The sequence below is a fragment of the Macaca thibetana genome, chromosome 20, assembly GCF_024542745.1.
Source record: "Macaca thibetana thibetana isolate TM-01 chromosome 20, ASM2454274v1, whole genome shotgun sequence".
Taxonomy (NCBI): domain Eukaryota; kingdom Metazoa; phylum Chordata; class Mammalia; order Primates; family Cercopithecidae; genus Macaca; species Macaca thibetana.
The window spans coordinates 75,079,954-75,103,879 of record NC_065597.1 but is presented as its reverse complement, the minus strand read 5'-3'; the positions used below and the strand labels follow the sequence as shown (position 1 = coordinate 75,103,879).

At 61.2% G+C, this 23,926-nt stretch overlaps 3 protein-coding genes across 6 annotated transcripts in view; 2 read left to right on the top strand and 1 right to left on the bottom strand.

The window, feature by feature from the left end:
* The window catches only part of RAB40C (RAB40C, member RAS oncogene family), a 40,774-nt gene extending 24,115 nt beyond the window's left edge, over positions 1–16,659 (top strand). Inside the window, exons 3-7 of the mRNA XM_050774739.1 lie at positions 3,481–3,541; positions 4,893–4,953; positions 12,724–12,801; positions 13,176–13,398; positions 14,736–16,659. Coding sequence (XP_050630696.1) covers positions 3,481–3,541; positions 4,893–4,953; positions 12,724–12,801; positions 13,176–13,398; positions 14,736–15,016 — 704 coding nt within the window. The 3' untranslated portion in view covers positions 15,017–16,659. The remainder of the gene's footprint in view (positions 1–3,480; positions 3,542–4,892; positions 4,954–12,723; positions 12,802–13,175; positions 13,399–14,735) is intronic.
* An 83-nt stretch (positions 16,660–16,742) lies between these two features.
* WFIKKN1 (WAP, follistatin/kazal, immunoglobulin, kunitz and netrin domain containing 1) lies at positions 16,743–21,525 on the top strand. Its single transcript, XM_050774713.1, has 2 exons — positions 16,743–18,757; positions 19,976–21,525. Exons 1-2 carry the CDS (start codon positions 18,587–18,589, stop codon positions 21,449–21,451), a joined length of 1,647 nt encoding a protein of 548 aa, XP_050630670.1. The 5' UTR covers positions 16,743–18,586; the 3' UTR covers positions 21,452–21,525.
* A 299-nt stretch (positions 21,526–21,824) lies between these two features.
* METTL26 (methyltransferase like 26) lies at positions 21,825–23,674 on the bottom strand. Of its 4 annotated transcripts, none has more exons than XM_050774750.1 (6): positions 23,387–23,674; positions 22,906–23,068; positions 22,676–22,735; positions 22,284–22,458; positions 22,113–22,191; positions 21,825–22,025 (listed from the first exon to the last, which is right to left on the bottom strand). In XM_050774750.1, the coding sequence occupies exons 1-6, from the start codon at positions 23,657–23,659 to the stop codon at positions 22,008–22,010; spliced, it is 768 nt and encodes a 255-aa protein (XP_050630707.1). In that variant the 5' UTR covers positions 23,660–23,674; the 3' UTR covers positions 21,825–22,007. The 4 variants fall into 4 exon arrangements, with proteins under 4 accessions (XP_050630707.1, XP_050630709.1, XP_050630708.1 ...); XM_050774752.1 differs by having other exon boundaries at positions 21,825–22,038; positions 22,284–22,351; positions 23,387–23,656; XM_050774751.1 differs by lacking the exon at positions 22,284–22,458.
* Between the last annotated feature and the right edge of the window lie 252 nt (positions 23,675–23,926).

Here is a 23,926-nt window from a genome sequence, read left to right as displayed (position 1 = left end):
CACAGGCACACACAGACACACAGGCACACACAGACACACACAGACACAGACACACACAGGCACACACAGACACACAGGCACACACAGACACACAGGCACACACAGACACACACAGACACAGACACACACAGGCACACACAGACACACAGGCACACACAGACACACAGGCACACACAGACACACAGACACACACAGACACACAGGCACACACAGACACACACAGGCACACACACAGACACACACAGGCACACACACAGACACAGACACACACAGACACACAGGCACACACAGACACACACAGGCACACACAGGCACACACAGGCACACACAGACACACACAGGCACACACAGACACACACAGGCACACACAGGCACACACAGACACACACAGACACACACAGGCACACACACAGACACACACAGGCACACACACAGACACAGACACACACAGACACACAGGCACACACAGACACACACAGGCACACACAGGCACACACAGGCACACACAGACACACACAGGCACACACAGACACACACAGACACACACAGGCACACACAGGCACACACAGACACACACAGACACACAGGCACACACAGACACACACGGGCACACACGGGCACACACAGACACACACGGGCACACACAGACACACAGGCACACACGGACACACACAGACACACACAGACACACACGGGCACACACAGACACACACAGGCACACACGGGCACACACAGACACACACAGGCACACACAGACACACAGGCACACACAGGCACACACAGACACACAGGCACACACAGGCACACACAGACACAGACACACAGGCACACACAGACACACACAGACACACACAGACACACAGACACACACAGACACGGGCACACACAGACACACACAGGCACACACAGACACACACAGACACACACAGACACACACAGACACAGACACGGGCACACACAGACACACAGGCACACTGTGCAGGCACACACAGACACACACAGACACACACAGACACGGGCACACACACAGACACACACAGACACACACGGGCGCATACAGGCACACACGGGCACACAGGCACACTGTGCAGGCACGCACACACAGACACACGGGCACACAGACACACACAGACACGGGCACACACAGACACACATGGGCACACACAGACACACTGCAGGCACACACGGACACACACGGGCACACTGTGCAGGCACACGGGCACACACAGGCACACACAGACACACTGCAGGCACACGGGCACACACGGGAACACGGGCACACTGTGCAGGCACACACGGACACACGGACACACACGGGCACACACAGACACAGGCACACACGGGCACACACAGACACAGACACACACAGGCACACGGGCACACAGACACATGGGCACACACGGGCACACACGGACACGGGCACACACGGGCACACGGGCACACACAGACACACGGGCACACAGACACACACAGACACGGGCACACACAGACACAGACACACAGGCACACACAGACACAGACACGGGCACACACAGACACACGGGCACACACAGACACAGACACGGGCACACGGGCACACGCAGACACACAGACACACACGGGCACACGCGGGCACACACAGACACACACGGGCACACACAGACACACACAGACACACACGGGCACACGGGCACACTGTGCAGGCGCGCCCTGTGGGAGGGCGTCACTGATGTTTAAAAAGTTTCCAAGCCCCTTGGAGAAAGTGTCATAAAAAGACAAAACATGAATGATGTTTCTAAGGTGGAGGAAGGGGCTGAGCCCTAAAGGTAGAAGCTTCTGGAAAGTTTCCAGAGGGCCCAGAGCCTGTTTAAGATGTCGTGCCTGCCTTAAGTGTCCAGAACTGTTACTTTTGATTTGTCTTGGACTGACCTTTTCTCATAAAACTGTAAGGAAATAAAAAGTAATGATGTGATGTGGGCCAGGCGCAGTGGCACACACCTGTAATCCCAGTTCTTTGGGAGGCTGAGGCGGGTGGATCACCTAAAGTCAGGAATTTGTGACCAGTCTGACCAACATGGTGAAACCCTGTCTCTACTAAAATTACAAAAAGTAGCCGGCCGTGGTGAGAGGCACCTATAGTCCCAGCTACTTGGGAGGCTGAGGTGGGAGAATCGCTTGAACCCAGGAGGTGGAGTTTGTAGTGAGCCGAGATCGCGCCACTGCACTCCAGCCTGGGCAACAGAGCGAAACTCCGTCTTAAAAAACAGAACAAAACAAAACAAAAAACAACAAAAAAAACGCTGGGCACAGTGGCTCATGCCTGTATCCCAGCACTTTGGGAAGCCGAGGCAGGCAGGTCACAAGGTCAGGAGATCGAGACCCTCCTGGAACATGGTGAAACCGTGTCCCTACTAAAAATATAAAAAAACTAGCCGGCCAAGGTGGCGGCGCCTGGAGTCCCAGCTACTCGGGAGGCTGAGGCAGGAGAATGGTGTGAACCCAGGAGGCGGAGCTTGCAGTGAGCAGAGATGGGCCACTGCACTCCAGCCTGGGTGACCAAGCGAGACTCCGTCTCCAAAAACTTAACAAATGTGGCACGCAGGCTGGTGGCTGGCTGAGGTCAGTCCAGAGAAGCGGCATTTTATTTATTTGTTTATTTATTTATTGAGCTCTGTTGCCCGGGCGAGAGTGCAATGGCGTGATCTCGGCTCACTGCAAGCTCTGCCTCCCAGCTTCAAGTGATTCTCCTGCTTCAGCCTCCCAAGTAGCTGGGATTAAAGGCACCCGCCACCGCGCCCAGCTAATTTTTTGTATTTTTAGTAGAGACAGAGTTTCACTCTGTTGGCCAGGCTGCTCTCAAACTCCTGATCGCATGATCTGCCCGCTTCGGCCTCCCAAAGTGCTGGGATTACAGGCGTGAGCCCCCGCGCCCGGCCAGAAGCAGCATGTTTAAACTTGCTTGGCCTTCCCTAACACCAAACTTGTCGGTTCCTGGGCTGCAGCAAGCCAAGACTGGGAAATAAGTTCACCTTCGAGAATTCAACCTCAAAATGCATACGAAGTAGGTCAGGGTGGAAATAAGGCACTGCCCTTTCTCCAGGCACGCTGGAGTCCACACCCTGCCTTTGCCCAGTGCCCTCTGAGGGAGAGGCCCTGTGTCTTGCACCCAGCGCAGCCCACAGAGGGAGGCCCCGTTCCGGGCAAGCCGTGCCCACGAAGAGGCTGGCCTGCTGGGCTGTGGGGCCCGATGGCCTGACCCTGTTCTGACCACGCTCCTGCCCTGCCCTGCCCTGCCCGTGGCCCGTGTGCAGAAGCGGGCAGGCCTGGTTTGCTGGGCTGGAGCCCCCAAATTGCCCCCTGCCCCACTGACTGAGTGTGGGGGACCTGCTTCTCCACTTCCTCCATATAGGGCTCGGCCCTGGGTGGCTGGTGGCCGAGGCTAGTCTGGCGGGCGCTTGCTCCAAGTGGTGCATCCCCTCAGCGCCCTGTGCTTCCTCGCAGGGATCGACTACAAGACCACCACCATCCTGCTGGACGGCCGGCGCGTGAAGCTGGAGCTCTGGTGAGTCGGGGCTGCGGCACTTCAGTTCCTGGCTGGGGACACGAATGCCGCTGGGAGAACAGAACCTTCAGAGGAGCAGGAAAATGTCCTGTGCACATTTCACATGGGGGAGCCCCTCACAGCCCCTGTGTGAACACAGAATGGGTTTTGCTCCGAGAGGCAAACAGTCTGGGGCACTGTGTCCCGAGAGATCCCAGCTTCCCTTCTGCCCTGGAAGACCTGATTCCATGGTGGCTGTGGCCCTTCCCTCCCGCTTCTGCCGGCTTCACCTTAAAGAGCATTTCCCAGCCGGGCGGTGGCCCAGCCTGTCACCCCAGCGCTGTGGGGGCCGAGGAGGGTGGATCACCTGAGGTCAGGAGTCCGGGACCAGCCTGGCCAACATGGTGAAACCCCATCTCTACCAAAAATACAAAAATTGGGCTGGGCGCGGAGGCTCACGCCTGTAATCCCAGCACTTTGGGAGGCCGAGGCGGGCGGATTACCAGGTCAGATCGAGACCATCCTGGCTAACACGGTGAAACCCCGTCTCCACTAAAAATACAAAAAATTAGTCGGACGTGGTGACGGGCACCTGTAGTCCCAGCTACTTGGGAGGCTAAGGCAGGAGAATGGCATGAACCCAGAAGGCGGAGCTTGCAGTGAGCCGAGATCACACTATTGCACTCCAGCCTGGGTGACAAAACAAGACTCTGTCTCAAAAAAACTAAAAAATAAAAATTGGCCGGGCGTACTGGCTTATGCCTATAATCCTAGCACTTTGGGAGGCTGAGGCGGGTGGATCACCTGAGGTCAGGAGTTGGAGACCAGCCTGGCCACCAAAAATACAAAAATTAGCCAGGTGTGGTGGCAGGCACGTGTAGTCCCAGCCACTCAGGAGGCTGAGGCAGGAGAATCACTTGAACCCGAGAGGCAGAGCTTGCAGTGAGCTGAGATCGCACCACTGCACTCCAGCCTGGGTGACAGAACGAGACTCCGTCTCAAAACAAAAGCATTTCCCAGAACGTCAGCGTTGATGAGACGTCAGTGTCCACAGGGTTGGGGTTCCCCAGCCTGGCAGGACAGTCTCCTGGAGCTCCCAGGCTCCTGTGGAGGCCTGCTCACTCACCAGGTGGGCGGAGGCCCTTCTGCTGCCTGCTTGACTCAGCAGCACGGCGCCAGGCTGCTGTGACCTGTGCAGACAAAGTCTCTTAGCACAGCCCCATTGGCACCTGTCCTGGCCACCCCGCTGCCCTCAGGACATCCAGGTGGGTCCGCAGAGGAGGGCAGGAGGCGAGCCTCTCCCGGGGACCACAGTGCAGGCGCTGAGGCTGCGTGGCCCCGTCCCAGCCCCTCCCTTCCCTGTGTGTTTCAGGGACACGTCGGGCCAGGGCCGGTTCTGCACCATCTTCAGGTCCTACTCCAGAGGCGCCCAGGTAAGGCCAGCACCACTCTTCCTGCTGCTTTCCAAAAGATGTTTCTCCTGATTGTTTCTGAATGTGAGTTGTCCTGTCAAACCCCCAAGCACTTTCTCTCTTTGTAAGGATATTTTCACGTTTGTTTGTTTGTTTGTTTGTTTGTTTGTTTGTTTTGAGACGCAGCCTCACTCTGTCACCCAGGCTGGAGTGCAATAGCACAATCTCGGCTTACTGCAGCCTCCCCGTCTCGGGTTCAAGCGATTCTCCTGCCTCAGCCTCCCCAGTAGCTGGGATTACAGGCGTGGTGGGTGTACTTGGGGCCATGTGTGTGTGCACAGGTACAGTGGATGCACTCAGGGCCATGTGTGGTCAGGCATGTGCACGGGTGTGGCGGGGGCACCGGCTCAGCCACCCTCATTTCTGTCTCTGGGCCCCCCAGCACGCTTTTGTGCTGACTGGATCTGCTGGTGAATGTGAGGCCGGAAGGAGGCGAAGGACGTAAAGCGTATGTGAACAGACCTGTCATGGCCACTGTTGTTGCTGCTTCAGTGAGAGGGATTCGAGCAGGTCTGTCCCATCTGTGATGCCCCTAAGATTTCTGGAAGAGCCAGGGGAGACCCTCCAGGGCCACGTCCTTAGCCTGGAGCCCCCCATGTGGGCCCAGGGAGGCTGCCTGGGTCTGAGGTCTGGATCCTTTGGGGGCGAAGGTTCAGGTCTGCGCCAGGCAGCTTCTGGCTCAGGTGGGTCCCGTCTGGGCAGGAAGCTGCCCCAGGTGAGACGGGGACGGACACTGGAGTTTCATTCCCCGGCAAACTCATTTCCTTCCGTTTCTACACTGAAGTGTGGTCCATGTCAGCTCTGCTGTCTTCTACCTGCTGATGGTGGGTGGGAAGGACCCCGGGGTGGGATGGGTAGCACCCTGTCCCGGGAGTTCCCTCAGAGATGTTGGCGACTCCCTCGTGGGAGCAGAAGGGCCAGCAGGCTCTGTGCCATCCCTGTGAGAAGTGGAGTGACATGGCCATGATGCAGGGAGCTGGCAGGTGGAAGACAGGCAGGCTCAAGGGTGTGTTCCACGGGCCCTGCTTGCTATTAAAAGAGGAGCTGGGGCCGGGCGCAGTGCCTCACGCCTGTAATCCCAGCACTTTAGGAGGCCAACGCAGGCGGATCAGGCGGATCACAAGGTCAGGAGTTCGAGACCAGCCTGACCAACATGGTGAAACCCCGTCTCTACCAAAAATACAAAAATTAGCCAGGCGTGGTGGCGTGCGCCTATAATCCCAGCTACTCAGGAGGCTGAGGCAGGAGAATTGCTTGAACCCAGGAGGCGGAGGTTGCAGTGAGCTGAGATTGTGCCACTGCACTCCAGCCTGGGCGATAAGAGTGAGACTCCATCTCAAAAAAAAAAGGAGGAGGTGTGTGGGTGATTTACATCTACAAAAACGCCTTCTTGTCTTCCTTTTACTTTTAAGTATTTCGTGATTTTTCTACAATAAACATATACTAGGCCGGGCGCGGTGGCTCAAGCCTGTAATCCCAGCACTTTGGGAGGCCGAGGCGGGCGGATCACGAGGTCAGGAGATCGAGACCATCCTGGCTAACACGGTGAAACCCCGTCTCTACTAAAAATACAAAAAGAAATTAGCCAGGCGTGGTGGCGGGCGCCTGTAGTCCCAGCTACTCCGGAGCCTGAGGCAGGAGAATGGCGTCAACCCGGGAGGCGGAGCTTGCAGTGAGCCGAGATCGCACCACTGCACTCCAGTCTGGGCGACAGAGCGAGACTCCGTCTCAAAAAAAATAAAAAATAAAAAATAAACATATACTATTTTGGTATTAAAAAATATGGGGCACGGTTATCTTGGATGACAATAAAGGGTTGTTGGGGAGATGCTGGAAAAGGCAGCAGGGAGGCTGAACCTGACGGGCATCCCACCTCCCCCTGACAGGCTCCACCATGGGCATCCCAGCCCCCCCCCACGGGCTCCATCCCGGGCATCCCAGCCCCCCCGACAGGCTCCACCCCGGGCATCCCAGCCCCCCCTGACAGGCTGCACCCCGGGCATCCCAGCCCCCCCGACAGGCTCCACCCCGGGCATCCCAGCCCCCCCCGACAGGCTCCACCCCGGGCATCCCAGCCCCCCCCGACAGGCTCCACCCCGGGCATCCCAGCCCCCCCCGACAGGCTCCACCCCGGGCATCCCAGCCCCCCCGACAGGCTCCACCCCGGGCGTCCCAGCCCCCCCCCCCCGACAGGCTCCACCCCGGGCGTCCCAGCCCCCCCGACAGGCTCCACCCCGGGCGTCCCAGCCCCCCCCCGACAGGCTCCACCCCGGGCGTCCCAGCCCCCCCGACAGGCTCCACCCCGGGCGTCCCAGCCCCCCCCAACAGGCTCCACCGCGGGCATCCCAGCTCCCCCTGATGGGGCTCCACTGCAGGCATTCCAGCTCCCACACTGGGAGGTCCGTGGGACATGAGGGCCAGCACAGTCATGATTTCTGTTCAACTGCATGAGAACTGAAAAAAAGCAGTTCACAAGCTCTGCGTGTGCCAGGCTGAGGTTCTGGAAAGCAAGCGCTGTTGTCATCTCTGTGTTCTTTCCAAAGCATCTGGCGGAACCGGTTGTGTGTTTGTTTTGCCTTGTTAATTCTGGAAGTTCTTAGCTGTCCTTTTCCACAGGAGAGGAGCAGGTTACAGGCGCAGGTGCACATGTTGGTCCTGGGTTGAGGGTGCCAGGCGCTTCCTTGCCCTAGGAGAAGCACCTGAGCCTCAAGGCGGGCCTCTGGCTGCCGTGACTGAGCATTTGGGCCACCCCGGGACCCAGCCCTGTCCTGTGTCTCTCCTGCCTGGTGAGCAGCGGTGAGGTGAGGTGCATCCAGCCGAGGTGCAGAGCCTGCGTTTGCAGCAGGGTTTCTCCCGCCGCCCCGATGAGACACAGACTAGCAAGGACTGTCTGTCCCAGCTGGGATTTGTCACTCTGCCGCCCTCTGTTAAGAGTGGAGAGGCCTGGCCGGGCGCAGTGGCTCAAGCCTGTAATCCCAGCACTTTGGGAGGCCAAGATGGGCAGATCACGAGGTCAGAAGATCGAGACCATCCTGGCTAACACGGCGAAACCCTGTCTCTACTAAAAGAAATACCAAAAAAAAAAAAAGGAGTGGAGAGGCCTGGCAGGTCCCCACAGCCTGGGTCTTGCAGATGGTACCAGCAAAGGCCACTGGCCACTCCCTGCTGCCGTCACCTGTCTCACAGCAGCAGCCCCATGGCTCTTCGCATGAGGCCCTTCACGTGCCACCAGAGGCCAGGCTTCCTAGGCTTTGTGGTTGCGTTTGCATGTTGTGTTGCTGTGATCTGAGGCAGCCCCTCTCAGAAGCAGGTGCCACCCACTGGTGGGATGAGCGAGTCACCCAGGTGCAGGTCCCTTGGTGTGTGGAGGGTGGGGCAGGCTCCTTGTAACTGCAGTGTGGTTGACGGGACGAGCTGTCCCGTTTGGCTGAGAATGGGGTCAGCGGGCTTAGCACCAGGAAGGGTGTGGCCAAGTGCCGTGTCTCCTTCAGGATAGAGGTGTGGGTTTGTTCCCTGAGAAGGGGTTTATGTGGAGAGTGGTACGGAAGGCACGCATGCTGCTGGCTTGTTGGCACACAGGCGGGCGGGTGGGCGTGAGTGGGCACGGCTTGGCAGTAGCTCCCACTTTACATGTCAGTTGCTCCTGGGCAGAGCCTGGGTGCAGGGATGCAGGCAGGAGGGCTCCACTCTGGCTGGCTGTACCTTGGGAGCTTCAACCACATGGATGGAAGGGGCATGTGTTTGTCAAAATTCATCAAAATGTTCATACCTCGAATCTTTGTGTTTTCTGCTTTGTAAATTACAGCTCAGTAAAAAATGATAGCATAAAGGGCACCCACTCTTAGGCCCGGCAGTTCTACTTCTGGGAATTTATCGTGTAGGTCGAGTTGAACAAAAAAAGTGTAAATGTACTCAGATGTATGTTGCCAACGTTACCCAGGAGCCAGCGCAGTTAACGAGCGGGCGGGAGGGCGGGGTCTGAGCTCAGCGCGTGCTGGTGGGAGCAGCGCAAGTGCCTCGACCCCGCCCCGAGGCGTGAGCGGCACCCTGGACACGCGGAGGAAACTGACTGTCCGGGGCGGCTCCTGGTGGGGCGTAGAGTAGGGGAAGAGCGCGCACTGACTCATCCCCTAGAGCCTCGCTCGTTTTTTCGTTTTGTTTTGTTTTTTGAGACAGGGTCTCGCTCTGTCACCCAGGCTGGAGTGCAGTGGCGCCATCTCGGCTGGCTGTAAGCTCCGCCTCCCGGTCCAAGCGATTCTCCTGCCTCCGCCTCCTGAGTAGCTGGGACTAGGTGTGCACCACCGCGTCCAGCTAATTTCTGTATTTTTAGTAGAGACGGGGTTTCACCATGTTGGCCAGCATGGTCTGCTTCTCTTGACCTCATGATCCGCCCACCTTGGCCTCCCAAAGTGCTGGGATTGCAGGCGTGAGCCGCCGCGCCCAGCCAAAGTCGCTAGTTTTTAAAAAGTCAGATCATGCCGGGCGCGGCGGCTCACGCCTGCAATCCCAGCACTTTGGGAGGCCAAGGTGGGCGGATCACGAGGTCAGGAGTTCGAGACCAGCCTGACCAACATAGTGAAACCTCGTCTTTACCAAAAATACAAAAATTAGCCAGGCGTGGTGGCGGGCGCCTATAATCCCAGCTACTCGGGAGGCTGAGGCAGAAGAATCGCTTGAACCTGGGAGGCGGAGCTTGCAGTGAGCCGAAATCACACCATTTCACTCCAGCCTGGATGACAGAGCGAGACTCAGTCTCAAAAAAAAAAAAAAAAAAAAAAAAAATCAGATCATGTGTTAGTTTGAAAATAGACGGTGGTGGAAGAGTCTGTTTGCCCCATGCTCTGCCCCTTTGAGACACGCGGCTGAGGGTGCCGTTTGTTAGGAGGCTTCTGGTCACCAAGAGTCTCCTTTTCCTTTCTCATTCCGTGGTCATTTGGGTCCCTGTGGCCTCACCGTGACCCGCGCTGGAGCACGCCTCGGGGTCCTCCTGTGTCATCACCCCTGCCCGTAACCCCTGCTCCTGAGACGTGGGCGTCCCAGGAAGTGGGGGCCTGCTCAGGTCAGCGGCCGGGAGGTGTGGCCAGGGCCCCCAGCCTCACAGCACACTTGGAGCCTGAGCCAGCCCATCAGCCAGGAGACGGGCCTTCTGCTCTCTTTCTAGAGTGTTCAGTGTCATGGGGACAGGGGTGTTTGCCACAGAAAACAGGTCAGCATAAAGAGTCACCCACTTTCCAGCCTTTCAGCATTTGTGTCCACATAAACTTCTTCAGTGTCATGTGTTGTGTGTTTATACTTTTATTTTTTAAAAATCATGCTGGGCCGGGCGCGGTGGCTCACGCCTGTAATCCCAGCACTTTGGGAGGCCGAGACGGGCGGATCACGAGGCCGGGAGACGGAGACCATCCTGGCTAACACAGTGAAACCCGTCTCTTCTAAAAAATACAAAAAAAAATTAGCCCGGTGTGGTGGGGGGCACTTTTTTTTTTTTTTTTTGAGACGGAGTCTCGCTCTGCCGCCCAGGCTGGAGTGCAGTGGCCGGATCTCAGCTCACTGCAAGCTCCGCCTCCCGGGTTCCCGCCATTCTCCTGCCTCAGCCTCCCGAGTAGCTGGGACTACAGGCGCCGCCACCTCACCCGGCTAGTTTTTTGTATTTTTTAGTAGAGACGGGGTTTCACCGTGTTATCCAGGATGGTCTCGATCTCCCGACCTCGTGATCCGCCCGTCTCGGCCTCCCAAAGTGCTGGGATTACAGGCTTGAGCCACCGCGCCCGGCCTATGGTGGGGGGCACTTGTAGTCCTAGCTACCTGGGAGGCTGAGGCAGGAGAATGGCGTGAACCTGGGAGGTGGAGCTTGCAATGAGCCGAGATTGCGCCATTGCACTCCAGCCTGGGCGACAGAGTGAGACTCTGTCTCAAAAAAAAAAAAAAAAAAAAAAAAAAATGCTGGGCTGGGCACAGTGGCTCACACCTGTGATCCCAGCACTTTAGGAAGTTGAGGCAGGAGGATCACTTGAGGCCAGGGGTTCAAGACCAGCCTGGGCAACATAGCAAAACCCCATCTCTAAAAAGTGTTTTTAAAAACTTAGCCAGGCATGGTGGCTCACACCTGTAGTCCCAGCCACTCGGGAGGCTGAGGCAGGAGGATTGACTGAGCTCAGAATATCAGGCTGCAGTGAGCCATGATCGTGCCACTGCATGAACCCCAGCCTGGATGACAGAGTGAGACCCTGTCTCAAAAAAAACAAGAACATGCCATCCACAGTGCTGGGACCTGTGTTCTCACCTCACCTGGGCTGTCTGTCTCTCCTTGGCCAGCATGGACGCTTCTACATGCACTGCTGCTGTTTTCAGCGTCTGCACGGTACATTTCACCGCTGCTTACTCGGCCGTCCTCTGAGGCTGGACATTTAATTTGTGTCTGGTTTGTTGTTGTTATCAGCGCTGCTGTGACACACATCCTCAGTTACTTCCGAGTCATGGGCTTGCCACACAGGAGGTTGCCACGTGGGAGGTTGCCACGTGGGAGGGTGGGCTGTGTTGCATGCTTTGGTGGCCCACTCCCCAGTCTCTCCCCCTCCCCCAGCAGCAAATGAGCCAGCCCCTGTCCCTGTGCCCCAAGCTCCAGGGTTAACCCCTGGGTGTGCATTTGTTTGTTCTGAATCTTATCATTTATCATCCACCAGACTGACTTGGCCATCTCTGGCCTCGAAGGGACTCCCTCAGCAAGAGGAGTCCTTCCTGAGCTGCCGCTCCATCCTGAGCAAGTCCTTCGCCCTAGGAGCTTAGTAATTTCGGTCTTGTTCTAAACAGGACCTGGGGGCTACACTTGAGTCTTCCAGATATCAAAAGATGGTTCTAAGAGGCTCCAAAAACACTCTTTTTCAGATGGACAGTGCCCTCTTCCTGCAACCTCAGCCCCTTGTGTGATAGGCTCTTTGGTTAAGTGAAGGTTTTGTCAGCCTAGGAGTAGGGTGGATCCCAGCTCATTGGCTGGATCTGGTTGCAGAATTATAGGGTGGGAGTAGACGTTGGGGAGCGGCGGGTGTGGGGGAATGGGCCTGTGATGTTACCATTTTGCCCAACGGGGCACTGAGTGTGAGCAGTGTGCTCCCCGGTGCTGCTGGGGAGCCATGACTGTCACTGCCGAGATATTTAGGGCAGGTGGAAACAGCCCAGAGCTGAGCTCCAAGTAATTGGTCTCCAAGGGATATGGCAGAAAGTCCCCGTGGCAAAACCTGCTCTGCCTGGCTGGGGGAGCTTCGCAGAAACTGTCCTGGAGGGACTGGAATTCTGCTCTGCAAGTTTTAGGTTGGAAAACTCAGAAATGTCCCCACTCAGCTCTGTCCCGGGTGCCCCCAGGAGGGTTCACCGATGGACTGGCCGAGAGGACACTTGCTTCCACAGCTGCACGTCCCCCGGCTGCCAGGACCCCTCATCTGCCTGCCCAGGAAGCTTCCACAGGCTGATGGCTCCAGGGGAGGGAGGGGAGGCAGCATTTATGACACCATGGAAGGCACCCACCCTCCTGCTGCAGTCCTTGCCGGGTGAGGGCAGAGGTAGGGGGCAGGGCTGCACCAGCTGTGTGGAGGGCAGCGCCCATCTGCCCGTCCGCCAAGTACTAAGTATCCTTGGCCCTGCCCGGGAACCGAGACCCCTGCACCTGAGAGTCCCTGGGCCTGGGCTGGCCGTGCGTGTCGGTGACCCCTGGTGACCCCCAAGTCTCTGTTGCAGGGGATCCTTCTGGTGTATGACATCACCAACCGCTGGTCCTTTGACGGCATCGACCGCTGGATCAAGGAGATCGATGAGGTAGGCCTGGGTCCGGGGAGCCCTCCCGGGGAAGGCAGACTGGATGGAGGTGCCTGGGCCCCAGGCAGGCTCTGGATTCCCGCCTGCCACCCCTCCTGTGGCCCTGGCTCTGCACCCTGCACTGTCCCATGGCCTACACCTGGGCGTGCTGGTCACTGTGCACGCAACGGCCAGGCATGGAGCCCGGCAAGACCAGGAACTACGGGGCCACCTGGAAGGGCCTACACTGTGGGGCCTGAGCCCTGGGCTCTGCCCACCTCGACCTCCCACGGCCCCCACCCCGTCATAGGCCAGACAGTGAGGGCGGGCCCTGCTGCGGCTGAGGGGTGGGTGGCACCCTGCGTTTGTGCTTCTGCTGAGTTCTGTGCCCCCAGCACGCACCCGGAGTGCCCCGGATCTTGGTTGGAAACCGGCTGCACCTGGCCTTCAAGCGGCAGGTCCCGACGGAGCAGGCCCGCGCGTATGCAGAGAAGAACTGCATGACCTTCTTTGAGGTCAGCCCCCTGTGCAACTTCAATGTCATCGAGTCCTTCACGGAGCTGTCCCGCATCGTGCTCATGCGGCATGGCATGGAGAAGATCTGGAGGCCCAACCGAGGTGCGTGGGCGGGTGCCCGCCAGCCCTGTGGTCCCCAAACCCGGGCTGCCCTGATCACGTGGAGGCTGAGGGGGGCCGGGGGCCAGTGAGGAAGGTTCAGGCAGGTCCCTTGGCCATGTGCAGTAGGGGCTCAGCCGGCAGCAGGCCAGTGACTTGGTAAGAGTAGCCTCGGGGGAGAGGCAGCAGCACCGGGGGGCACAGGAGGAGCTGGTGACCTCCCTCAGGGTGCCGCCGTGGCAGCTGCACTCTGCCATTCCTGTGGGTCCCCGGCATTGCTGGTGTGGCAGTGTGTTCTCACTCCTTCCCTGGTTCTGGGCCTGGCATCCTGCTGTCAGGGGGGCACAGGAGCCATGCCTGCAGCTTCGTGTTGTTTCATTTTCTCTTCCTGGGAGGCCACGTCCTTGATCAGAGGTCCCAGTGGAGCCCCCTCAGGAAGGTACTGTTGATTCTGTGGTGCCTCCCGGCAGGGTTCACCACTGGACAGAGAGAGGGTGGCTGACGGTGTCACTGTCCTTCTTAAGAGGAAGCACGGGCCGGGCGCGGTGGCTCATGCCTATAATCACAGCACTTTGGGAGGCCGTGGCAGGTGGATCACCTGAGGTCAGGAGTTCGAGACCAGCCTGGCCAACACGGTGAAGCCCCGTCTCTACTAAAAATACAAAAATTAACTGGGCGCAGTGGCGGGCGCCTGTAATCCCAGACACTCAGGAGGCTGAGGCAGGAGAATTGCTTGAACCCGGGAGGAGGAGGTTGCGGTGAGCGGAGATCGCGCCACTGCACTCGAGCCTGGGCGACACGGCAAGACTCCGTCTCAAAACAAAACAAAACAAAAAAAACCATAAAGCAAGCACAGGGAGCTGTGAAGAGCCTGGTTGTACCCCAGGTCAGCATAACCCAGCCCCCACCCGTATGGAGCTCCTCTCCCCAGCTCTGCAGACTGGAGCTGGTGACAGTCAAGCTAGATTGAGTCAAAACCCAACCAGAGATAGAGCAGAGGCTCCAGAGCAGGTCGGCTTGAAGGGCCAGATCACGCAGCCCTCACGCTGGGAGCTGCAGTGTCCAGGCCAGGAGCTGGGCAGAGTGGCCTCGGGAAGCCCCACAGCAGCACTGCCCAGTGTGCCTGGCTTTAGGGAGCAAGGCAGGGGATGGCGTGGCAGTGGACACATCTGTGCTGGGCAGAGGAGTTTGGGCATCCAGGTCCTCCAGGATCCCAGTCCAGGGGACACCACTAGGAGTGTGGAGACCCCGCCGGGCTTCTTTTGGGCACCTCAGGTCTCCCTGCGCAGGGCCGGGCCTCCCCCACAGCCCCATGGTCTGACACCCCCTCTGCCCTGCAGTGTTCAGCCTGCAGGACCTCTGCTGCCGGGCCATCGTCTCCTGCACCCCCGTGCACCTCATCGACAAGCTCCCACTGCCCGTCACCATCAAGAGCCACCTCAAGTCCTTCTCGATGGCCAACGGCATGAACGCGGTCATGATGCACGGCCGCTCCTACTCCCTGGCCAGCGGGGCCGGGGGCGGCGGCAGCAAGGGCAACAGCCTCAAGAGGTCCAAGTCCATCCGCCCGCCCCAGAGCCCCCCCCAGAACTGCTCGCGGAGTAACTGCAAGATCTCCTAGCAGGGACGGGCAGAGCCGCCTGTGCAGATGCTGGGAGGGCTCGAGCTGGACGCTTCTGGCTGGATGCCGGGCCAGTGCCACCTGTGTGGAGACTGGCCACACCAGCTGCCTCAGAAGCACTGGGCTTTCCTCACACCTGAGCCGGGTGCGAGGAGCAGCATGCACGGAGCACGTGCGGCAGGCGGGAGGAGGGGGCGCGGCTGGGCTGCTGGTGCTTCTTGGTGTGAAACAAGCCGGGCCTCCCCAGCTGCCTGGGCTCGACCGGCGGGGAGCCTGGCTCGCCTTTCTTATTTATATAGAGAACACTTCACCTTTTTTGTACATTTTAAGGGGCCTTCAGGGAAGCCTGGGTGTGGCCCCATGGTGCGCTGGTGACTTCGTGGCCACGCCAGCTGTGGGGGTGCACTTGGGACGCCTCGGGAGGGGATTCGCAGCAGCGATGGTCAAAGCGTCCTGTGAATCTGTGCGCTGCGAGTGGCAGGGCTGCCCAGAGGCCGGGGGAGCAGACGGGGCCGGTGCTTCCTCTGGAAGCTCGGGTGACCTCAGTGGTCACTGTGCTGGCAATGGATGGAGGGTGTGGTCCTGTGGTCAGAGCCCAAGCAGCACTCAGGAGAGAGGAGAAAGGTGTGCCTGGGAGCCCATACTTTTGTTGTTCCCCCAATCCCTCCCCACGTGGGACTGAGAACCTTCCTGCTGTGATGTGACCCCTTCGGGGACATTGACCACTCAAAACTCAGATCATCATCTCTCCCACTCTGGAGAGTGCAGAGCTATCTGTAGTCTTATGAATATTCGATGGGCGGTGGCATCCGGACCCCGGGCACCTGTGTGCAACCTCCTGTTCTCGGCAGCTTCTGTCGCTGGCCCTGGGGTCCCCACAGCTGCAGCTCTCCTGTGAGGTCGCACGGCGTCAGAACCATCCTGACCTTCTTAGGGACATGCCTGGAACCACCTCATCCACGTCCACGTCCACCTGGGGACCTCGGGAGCCTAGGCCCCTCCTCGAAGGCCCACCAGCCCGGCACTCGTGCTGAGCCCCAGGCACGCAGGGCCGGCCACCTCTCTCCTGAAGCCATTGGCCGCTCCTCCACCCAGTGCTTCTGCCCACGCCTGCCCCAGCAGCCCCTCTGCAGGGTAGCAGTTGCCTGGGCCTACCCACAGCACTGGTGCTCACCTCTACCTCCTGCCCTCGGGCCACACAGCACGGCATGGCCAGCACGCAGAAGGAGCCCTCCCGGGACCCAGGACCCCCGTGGTGGACTCCACGGCGCACGCTTCCCAAGGTGGTCCCACGGAGGGTGCTACTGGGCACCAGTGGACTCGCCCCATGGCCCATTCCCGGGAGATGAGGGCTGTGGCCTGCATGAGCTGCCAGATGAGTAAGGGAACCCCGGCTAGGCGGCCCTGCCACAGTCCCCAAAGACACTGGCCTCCTGCTCCAGCCTCCCTGTCCTGGCCCCACCTGTCCTGTTGCTGCCAGCAGGGCCCTTGTTTGGGATTATGAACAAACCACACAGACTTTGAGGACCTACATGGTCCTACGTTCACGGCATCAACACTACCCGCACTGCTGTTAGACACTCCACCATTCCTGGTTCTTTCCAAACCGTTCTTTGTACAGTAAATGGGATTCGGCTGTGGTCCCCACGTTTTGCTGTGTCTGGTGGGGTGGGTCTGGCGGTGGTGGTGCCCCATGCCAGGGGCCAGTGCTGCTTTGTACCAGGCAAACTGACCTCTGGCCTTTGTTTTGCCTGCTGTCCCCTGCGCTGACCGGGCCGACCTGCCGCAGTTAGCTGGATTCGCCTCAAGAAAAAGTGAGGGCTACAGCTGGGCTGGAGCGGCTGGGCCTGGTCATGGCCATTCTCCGCTTCCCAGTGGACGGGATCCCAGCTGGGCTGTACCGAGCCCTTGCTCACGGCCCATGGCAGCAGATGGCCTGGGTGAACTGTCCCCAACAGCAGCAGGACCCCAGAGGGCCAGGCCCTCCAGTCAGCCCCCTCAGCAGAGAGCAGCCTGCACGCTGGACCAATCTGGGTTGCCTGCCATGCCTGGCCCAGGGCTGTGTGGACACCCCGGAGGTGTGTCCAGTTGTTACAGGGACCACAGCCTCAGGCTCAGGTGCCTCCCTCTGCTGTCTCGTGGGCTCATCCAGGCCTTAAGCCCCTCCATGGCAGCTCCAGCCCAGCCGCCTACAGCTGGGTCAGGCCTAGCTACCCCACCCCCGTCCCCTTGTAGAGCAGGGACTGTGGCGCCTGGAGGCATCTCTGGGTCTCATTCTGACCAGACCACGTTCCTATTACCCTGCCTCCCGGGTCAGAGGTCAGACACAGGGTCAGGGGGACCCTCCCTGAGGCCCCAGACTTCTGGAGCCACAGAGGGTTTGGAAGGGTAGATTCCAGGCAGACCTTTGTCCTGCACCAGCCAGGCCAGCCCCCTGCCCTCCCGGACGAGGAGGAGCCAGCCCGGGGATGTATGCCCCGCTGATGGGGGGCTGGGGCAGGGCAAGGCTCTGGTGCCCCAGGACACTTGCTCTCTCCAGCTGCAGACGCCCTTGCACTTGGCCTTCCCTCGCGCGGCGCCATCCACGCAGAGCCACGTCCAGGGCTGCGCAGTGCGTGGGCCGAGGCTCCGGCGTCAGCGTGTGGGGCTGTTCTTATGTTTGTGGGCAGCCACAGGCCTCTTCCTGCTGCACCTGCCCCGCCTTGGGGACGGGCCTGAGCCCCAAGCCCGCAGCCTGGTTTCAGGGATAGGGTCTCTGGGAATGCAGTCCTGCCGGGTTGGGCCCCACCCCACCAGGCGCAGCAGAGCAGAGAAGACTGGGCTGTGCTGGGCGTCCTGCAGGCCCCTGTGCCCCTACAACAGCCGTGGAACGGGAAGGAACCTCAGAGGAGCAGAGTGAAGCCCTCGGCCCAACCCGGACACACGTGACCGTTGCCAGCCTGGACCTGACCTGAGGGACCCAGGCTGTGATCAGCCACACTCCGCGGGGAGGGCCTGTGCCTGCCACCCCACGGCATGGGAGCCTGGGGTCTAGAGGGCGTCAGGGACAAAAGCTGGGATCTGCTGGCCCTGCCCCCACCCTCCTGAGGGTCGTCAAGGAGACTGATCTCAGCCCAGGGGTGGAGGAGGGGGTTCGGGTTACAGGGTCCCCTCCCCTCCCCCTCTCCAGCCAGAGCCAGCCCTCCTCCGCCCCCGGTGACCCTCATGGCCAGTGGCTCTGTGCTCCTGGGCCTCTGGCCCCTCCCTAACCTCCTCCCCTCTGCCCTGTGCTGACCAGGGCCGGGGAGCCCCCGCAAGGTTCAGACAGAGGGGCCAGGCTGAAGCTGGAGAGGAACCAGCGTCACACAGACGGCCTCTGAGAACTTGGAGACCCTGTAACCCACCCAGCAGGGGCGTCAGGACAAGCATCTGCTGCAAGCTTTGGCCTCAGGGGTGAAAGGGAGCCTCGGGGTTCTGGTGGGGGCGCCAACCACAGGCCCGGAGGGTGGATGCCTGCAGGAAGCTGGGCTCAGTGGAGGCCGAAGAGGGGCTGGTGGCCACACCCCCCAGCCCCCTGGCTCAGCGGCCCCCATGCCCGCCTCACGGCCACTCCTGCCGCTTCTGCTCCTCCTCCGGCTGACCTCGGGGGCCGGCTTGCTGCCAGGGCCAGAGAGCCACCCAGGCGTGTGCCCCAACCAGCTCAGCCCCAACCTGTGGGTGGACGCCCAGAGCACCTGTGAGCGTGAGTGTAGCGGGGACCAGGTGAGTGTGGTCGGGCTGGGGTCCTGGGGCTTGGGGCAGCCAGCCTGGGCAAGACCCTACTGGAAGCGCCACGTTCTGCCCGGGCTCCCCAGACTTCTGCTGGTGTCTGGGTCTGGGCCCCTTGAGGGGCCCAGAGACACTCCCATCGTTGCCCTCATTTAAGAATAAGAGCTCTGCCACTCCAGCTCTCATGCTCCCCATGTGCCTCTCCCCCACCCTGGACATCATCATCCACTGGCGATCCCCCCCACCCCGTTACTGCCTCTTCTTCTATCCTCTCTTCCCACCCTCTCCTCCCATCCTCTCCTTCTATTCTCTCCTCCCACCCTGTCCTCCCACCCACTCCTCCCATCCTCTCCTTCCATCTCCTCCTCCCACCCTCTTCCACTCTCTCCTCCCACCCTCTTCCACCCTCTTCCACCCTCTCCTCCCATCCTCTCCTCCCATCCTCTCCTCCCACCCACTCCTCCCATCCTCTCCTTCCATCTCCTCCTCCCACCCTCTCCCACCCTCTCCTCCCACCCTCTCCTCCCATCCTCTCCTCCCACCCATTCCTCCCATCCTCTCCTTCTATTCTCTCCTCCCACCCTGTCCTCCCACCCACTCCTCCCATCCTCTCCTTCCATCTCCTCCTCCCACCCTCTCCCACCCTCTCCTCCCATCCTCTCCTCCCATCCTCTCCCACCGTCCTCCCACCCACTCCTCCCATCCTCTCCTTCCATCTCCTCCTCCCACCCTCTCCCACCCTCTCCTCCCATCCTCTCCTCCCACCCACTCCTCCCATCCTCTCCTCCCATCCTCTCCTCCCATCCTCTCCTCCCACCTTCTCCTTTCATCTGGGACCAGTGTAGACAGTGATGGGGGTGCTGCAGCCAATGTTCAGCCTTTGTCCTGGCCTGCACCACCTGCTGGGTGGCCCTGAGCACTGTACGCCCTCCTTGGGCCTCAGTTTCCTCATCTGTACAATGTACCAAGAATAATGGAACTTGCTTGGGGGTGTGAGGATTCTGGAAGGTGAAGCCAGGTGGCACCTCTGGCTCTGTGGCTCCCCACAGGGGATGGAAAGGACAGGGAGTCCCTGGGGAGGCGGCCCTGGTGGCAGCCACAGAGCAGGGGGCTCCCTGCTACCCCACCTGGGACTCCCTGTGCAGGGGCCTGGCCAGAGCCCCCAGGCCGGGGGGGCATCAGGACTCCCACCTAAGTGTCCCCCATCCCCAGGACTGTGCAACTGCTGAGAAGTGCTGCACCAACGTGTGTGGACTGCAGAGCTGCGTGGCAGCACGCTTCCCCGACAGCCCAGCTGCACCCACAACAGCGGCCTCCTGCGAGGGCTTTGCATGCCCACAGCAGGGCTCTGACTGCGACATCTGGGATGGGCAGCCCGTGTGCCGCTGCCGTGACCGCTGTGAGAAGGAGCCCAGCTTCACCTGCGCCTCGGACGGCCTCACCTATTACAACCGCTGCTACATGGACGCCGAGGCCTGCCTTCGGGGCCTGCACCTCCACATCGTGCCCTGCAAACGCGTGCTCAGCTGGCCCCCCAGCAGCCCGGGTCCGCCGGAGACCACTGCCCGCCCCACACCTGGGGCCGCGCCCATGCCTCCGGCCCTGTACAGCAGCCCCTCCCCACAGGCGGTGCAGGTCGGGGGTACGGCCAGCCTCCACTGCGACGTCAGCGGCCGCCCGCCGCCTGCCGTGACCTGGGAGAAGCAGAGTCACCAGCGGGAGAACCTGATCATGCGCCCTGATCAGATGTATGGCAACGTAGTGGTCACCAGCATCGGGCAGCTGGTGCTCTACAACGCGCGGCTGGAAGACGCCGGCCTGTACACCTGCACCGCGCGCAATGCGGCTGGCCTGCTGCGGGCTGACTTCCCACTCTCTGTGGTCCAGCGAGAGCCGGCCAGGGACAGAGCCCCCAGCATCCCAGCCCCCGCCGAGTGCCTGCCGGATGTGCAGGCCTGCACGGGCCCCACCTCCCCACACCTTGTCCTCTGGCACTTTGACCCACAGCGGGGCAGCTGCATGACCTTCCCGGCCCGTGGCTGTGACGGGGCGGCCCGGGGCTTCGAGACCTACGAGGCATGCCAGCAGGCCTGCGCCCGTGGCCCGGGCGACGCCTGCGTGCTGCCTGCCGTGCAGGGCCCCTGCCAAGGCTGGGAGCCGCGCTGGGCCTACAGCCCGCTGCTGCAGCAGTGCCATCCCTTCGTGTACGGTGGCTGTGAGGGCAACGGCAACAACTTCCACAGCCGTGAGAGCTGCGAGGATGCCTGCCCCGTGCCCCGCACGCCGCCCTGCCGCGCCTGCCGCCTCCGGAGCAAGCTGGCGCTGAGCCTGTGCCGCAGCGACTTCGCCATCGTGGGCCGGCTCACCGAGGTGCTGGAGGAGCCCGAGGCTGCCGGCGGCATCGCCCGCGTGGCGCTCGAGGATGTGCTCAAGGATGACAAGATGGGCCTCAAGTTCTTGGGCACCAAGTACCTAGAGGTGACGCTGAGTGGCATGGACTGGGCCTGCCCCTGCCCCAACATGACGGCGGGCGACGGGCCTCTGGTCATCATGGGCGAGGTGCGCGATGGTGTGGCCGTGCTGGACGCCAGCAGCTACGTCCGCGCCGCCAGCGAGAAGCGCGTCAAGAAAATCTTGGAGCTGCTGGAGAAGCAGGCCTGCGAGCTGCTCAACCGCTTCCAGGACTAGCCCCCACGGGCGGCCTCTGCCGCCCCGTCCTGCTGAATAAACGCGCTCCCTGTGCCCCAGACCCCCTGGCTTGCTGCTGCTGGTCAAACGACCCTCACCCTTCCAGGCGCCCCATTCCCAGCCAGTTTCTGCTGGGGCCTTGCCACCCACTGGGGCTTGGGCTTTGGTACAAGGTCACCAGGGAGCGCCAGTCTACCCCTGCATCCCCCACCAGCTCCATCCTGCCTCAGCAGCTGTCCTGGCCCCACTCCCGCTGCCCAAGCTCCAGCAGCAAGGACCAGGACGTCCCAAGCCCTTGACCCCACAGGAGACCCCGTCTCCCACCCACCCTCACAAGGTGCTCCTAGGAGGAGGTGGGGCGGACACCAGCAAGCCGGCAGCAGGAAATGCTTTATTCTGAGCAGGCTGAGCCTTTCAGCCACTGGCTGAGAGCGCAGACTGGGTGGGGCTGTTATCCACAAGGCCCAGCCTAGGGAGGCAGGGTTTGTGCCCCACAGAGCCTCCGGCAGGGATGCAGGTGTGCGGGGTGAAGGAGGGGCTTAGTTTTTCCGGAAGATCAGGCACTTGTTGTTGGCTGGCATGTCCACCTGGAGAAATGCTTTACTGGAGGACGGCCCTCAACCCCTAGATAGGCTGCCTGGGCCCCCGCTCCCTGACCTACCATCCTCTCCAGGAGCAGGCCACTGGCCTGTCCCAGGTCCTCCAGGAGGGCTGTGTCCCGAAGGCCCCATTCCGGGTTCCTGCAGAGCGGGAGGAGATGGAGTCGTGGCCTGGGGGGGTGCCACCCAAGCCACCTGCCACCTGAGCCAGACCCCCTGCCACTAGCTCTGACCTGCATCTGAGCATTAGGTCAAAGTCCACGTTGCTCTGGGGAGAGATCTTCCCGTTGATGGCATAGGGCTGTGGGGATGGGGACACAGCCCACTGGACCAAGGTTGGCTGTTTCCCAGAGAGCCCGGGACAGACTTGCAGGCTGGGGTCCGGAGAATGAAACGGGCACCCCCTCCCTGTCCCCAAGAGGGAGTCAGCCAAGGCCAGGCTGGTGGGCAAGGGGGTAGGGAGGCTGGCAGGTGACCCGGGGAGGGGCGCAGAGTGGAAGTGGAGGGGAGGCCATGCTGGTGGCTGGGCGGGGGGCAGGGAGCCAAGGAGGGAGGACTCTGAGTAGGGCAGGAGAGAGCAGCTAGGACTTTGAGCGGGAGGCCCGCCCTGGAGAGGCCCACTCACCCCGTAGGTGATGAGCAGGGCTCTGGGTTTGAGCAGGTGTCCTGCTGCTCTGAAGAGCCCCTGGGGAGTAGGGAACAGGACGGCAGTGAGGCGCTGCCCCCAAAAGAACCCAAGGCCTGAGGCCGGAGACCCTCACCCCGACTGTGGTAGGGGCAAATCTGGCATGCTGGCTGCCCCCATGCAGGGTGAGGGGCGCCGGGGCAGACGCCCTTGCTGGGCCCCCTACAGACCTCCGTGCAGCACAGGGGACTGATGTGGGTCATGTTGATGCACAGCAACAGGTCCAGCGACTGCGGCAGGATCCCGCCCCAGTGCTCCCAGCCCCACGTCACGTCCAGGTGCAGCGGGGCCTTCACGTTGGTCAGACCGTGGGCTTGCGTGGTGGCCGCGATGCTGCAGGAGGGGAAGGCTTGGGTGGAGGCCGAGTCCTGCGCAACCGCCTTTCCGACGCCCCTACAGACTTTCTAAGGGGAGGCTGGGGGGCACGTTGCGAAGTGAAGGCCAAAACAGCTGGGAAAGGGGACCCCGAGGCCCACCCACTTCCGCAGCCGCGGGGGCCACACATCTGGGGCCTGCCCCGGGGGCACCCCCAGCTCCCACCCCGCACCCTCAGAGCCCGAGCCGCATCTTTTTCCTCCGGGGCTGCGGGGCAGGAGCTCTTGAGGCTCCGGCCGGCCGCACCGATCGGAGTGGCCGCCCCGGGGGCCGCACCTGTCCAGGCAGCGCTGGTCCACGTCCGACGGCTGCCACTCGGCCAGGGGGAAGGCCCGCGCGAAGTGCGCCGCGTGCTGGCCGGAGCCCGAGGCCACCTCGAGTACGCGGACGCCGCGCTGGGTCGGGTCCAGGTACTGCCGTAACACGTGCAGGATGGGCTCCTTGTTCCGCTCCGCGGCCGCCGCCACCAGCATCGCGGCCGCAGCTCCTCCCAGCTGCAGAACCGGCGCTGGTCGCGTCGGGGGCGGTGGCCGGGCTCCCGCGGGGCATGTCGGGAGCTGTAGTCCAGATGCCGCGGGACGCGTCGGGAGCTGATAAACTACAACTCCCAGGAGCACCCGCGCCTCTCGTTAAAGGACCCGCAGCCGCCAGAGGCACGGTGGGGAGCGGCTCGGCGGTGGGTGGCGGCCCCGGGCAGGGGACTCGACGGCGAGCTTGGCTCGCTAGTTTACAGGCGCCTCAGCTCAGGGACCCTGTCGCCCATGGCCGTCCAGGGTACCTGCCAGTCTCCGAAATGTGTCAGCGCTGCGCCAGACT